Source organism: Artemia sp. Qi Xiang Cuo, chromosome 4 (assembly GCF_049724085.1).
Source record: "Artemia sp. Qi Xiang Cuo chromosome 4, ASM4972408v1, whole genome shotgun sequence".
NCBI classification, from domain to species: Eukaryota; Metazoa; Arthropoda; class Branchiopoda; order Anostraca; family Artemiidae; genus Artemia; species Artemia sp. Qi Xiang Cuo.
The window spans coordinates 67,164,335-67,167,488 of NC_142797.1; the positions used below are offsets into that span (position 1 = coordinate 67,164,335).

Here is a 3,154-nt window from a genome sequence, read left to right on the forward strand (position 1 = left end):
AAGCTGACCATTTTGTTCCAATTCGTTGGTTGGTCGGTGGGCTAGTAACCCGCCACCGTAAAAACCGATTATTCAAGAAACAGCAACAGACAGCCTCGGATTGACTTCTTCTTCTTCTGTGATGACGGCTAATGCACGCCCCCGGACGGGATTCTTGAAAACGGCCGAGTGTTTTCGTATTGGATACTGGAATGTTAGAACAGTTAATCAAGAAACATAGCCAGGAAAACTCAACAGTGTTATGAGAACCCTTGATAAGTTCCGTATTGACATAGCTGGACTTTCTGAGACCAGGCTTACTGGTTTTGGGACTTTGAAAACTGAGATTTACCACATCTTGTATTCCGGACTTGAGACTAGAAAAGAAGCAGGTGTCGCAATGGCACTAAGTAATCGGGCCAAAAAATGCCTAGTTGACTGGGAACCAATTGGTGAGCGGATTCTTCGTGCCCGTTTTGCCACTTCACAGGCCAAATTGACAGTTATTGTAGTGTACGCCCCAACGAATGATGCCTGTGATCAAACCAAAGACGACTTTTATCGTGTGTTATCGAATGTTGTTGCAAAAACGCATCGTCATGATATTGTGACTGTGAGTGGGGACTTTAATGCTAAAGTTAGAGGTGATTTTTCTTATGCCCCAACTATCCTCGGTAAACATGGACTGGGGGAAATTAATGACAATGGTGTGCGACTATCCGATTTTTGCGCTACTCATGAACTTATCGTCGGCGCAACATGGTTTCCACATAAACAGATTCACAAGTATACTTGGAACTCGCCTGATGGTGTAACACGAAATGATATAGACCATATCCTAATTGCGAGGCGCAGGCGACGATGTCTAGAGGATGTTAAAACCTTCCGAGGTGCAGACTGTTATTCCGATCACCAACTTGCTGTTGTCAAGTTCAAGCTGAAACTAAAAACTGTGACAAAGCCCCAGCGGCCAGTGAAAACCTTTAATTTGAGGAAATTGCAGGACCCGAACGTATTGCAAAAGTATACTACAGCTTTGTCAAACAAGTTTTCCCTTCTAAGGGATGAAGTGTTGCTTGATAGTCAGTGGGAAAAAATTGCAGAAACCGTGAAAGAGGTCGCACAAGATGTTGTGGGCTACAACAGGAAGAAGAAAGAGCAGTGGATATCTGAAAGTAGTTGGGATATTATTGATCAAAGGGCACAACTCAAAATCCTCTTAGATAAGTATGACCATAGCACGACTTGTTCTAGAGAACATGTAGATAACCTGAAAGCACAGTACAAGCGTCTCCATAAGCAAGTCAAAGCAGCAACCAGGGATGATAAGAGGATGTACCTCGAAACTATGGCCGAACAGGCTGAGGCAGCCGCTAGACGGGGAGATAGCCGTACTGTGTATGCCATAGCGAAGCAGTTATCGGGTATTTCAAAGGCGTCGTCGACCCAAGTTGAAAGCAAAGATGGCATTTTATTAACCCAGACTGATGACATGGTCCGACGCTGGAAAGAGCATTTTAGCGAGGTACTAAATCAGATGCCTCCCACAACTACTTTAAATATCCCTGAAGAACCACTGTTCGATCTCGGAATATGTTCCGGACCTCTCATGCTTAGTGAAGTCAAGGAGGCCCTAAAGAATTTGAAAAACAAAAAGGCTGCAGGCAATGATGGCATATCACCAGAATTACTGAAGTACGGTAGAAGCGCCCTAGCCGAACCCATATTCGAACTTCTTTCCCGTGTTTGGGATGAAGAAAAAGTCCCTAGTGAATGGTCAAAGGCAGTAATTGTAAAACTCTTCAGAAAGGGACAAAAGACTAAATGTGATAATTGAAGAGGTATTGCTTTACAGTCTGTTGGCAGTAAAGTCCTGTGCCAAATAATTCTTTACAGGATTCAGAGAAAAGTGGAGAATGTGCTGAGAGATGAGCAGCACGGATTCCACCAGAATAGATCGTTGGGACCTGATATTTAGCCTTAGAGTCCTGCTGGATGAATCCAATGAATGGCAAGTTCAGCTACTTATAGTATTTATAGATTTTCTCAAAGCCTTCGACTCGATACACCATGGAACCATGTGGAAGATTTTAGTGCATTATGGAATTTCGACCAAAATTGTAAATATAATTAAAGCGCTATATCATGATATCATGTGCGCAGTACAGACAGAGGATGGCCTAACGGAGTGGTTTTCTGTTCAGTCAGGTGTAAGGCAGGGCTGCATTCTATCACCATTACTGTTTGTCATAGTGATAGATTTTGTTCTCCGTGGATGCAGTTTTAGTGGCGGTCTACAATTAAATCCACTGAGAGAACTCAATGATGGTGATTTTGCTGACGATGTTGCACTTATTAGCCACGACCCAGAAGATATGCAACGCAACATTAATGAACTCGGTCGTACGGCAAATGCTGTCGGACTCTCAATAAATGCTAATAAGACCAAATCAATGTCGAATGCAGTCATGCCTGACTTAGCCGAAGGACTTTTGGTTTACAACGAGGAAATTGAGGAAGTGAGAGAGTTCAAGTATTTCGGCAGCATTCTTACGCAAGATGCCAATTCCGAAAGAGAAATACTGTGCCGAATAACATTGGCTGGGTCTGCTTTCAGCTACCTTAGAAATGTTTGGAGATATAATAAATATTCCCAGAAGTTAAATCTTAAAGTTTATAATAGCAATGTGGTCTCTGTCCTTACGTACGGCTGCGAAACTTGGAGCATCACTGCTCAGCTAGAACGACGACTCCGGGCATTCGACAATAATTGCCTAAGGTCTATCCTAAATATACATTGGACGGAAAGAATACGAAATTATGAAATCTATCATATGACAAATCATACCCCCATCCTTGATCTCATTAGAAAGCGGCGATGGATGTATTGGGGGCATATGGTGCGAATGGGGGAAGGAAGGCTGCCGCACGACGCATGGTGTTGGATCCCCCCCCCCGGTCTCTGCAAATCAGGGAGACTGAAAATGACCCTTGGCAGGTCGCTAAAGAAGGAAGCGAAGCTGGCGAGGTCCTCGTTGGAGGAGCTATGGTTGAAGACTCAGGACAGGTCGTCATGGCGAGTCACTGGTGCTGCCTTATGCGCCCCCAGGCGTAGGAGGACCTAAGTAAGCTAAGTAATATTAAACTGACAATCCACGGTCAGTTGTTGTTGTTT

At 43.9% G+C, this 3,154-nt stretch overlaps 1 protein-coding gene across 1 annotated transcript; it reads left to right on the forward strand.

Moving 5' to 3' along the window:
• Positions 1-241: 241 nt before the first annotated feature.
• LOC148953348 (uncharacterized) lies at positions 242-1,816 on the forward strand. Its single transcript, XM_089087932.1, has one exon. The coding sequence runs from the start codon at positions 242-244 to the stop codon at positions 1,814-1,816; it is 1,575 nt and encodes a 524-aa protein (XP_088944058.1).
• The last annotated feature ends 1,338 nt before the right edge of the window (positions 1,817-3,154 follow it).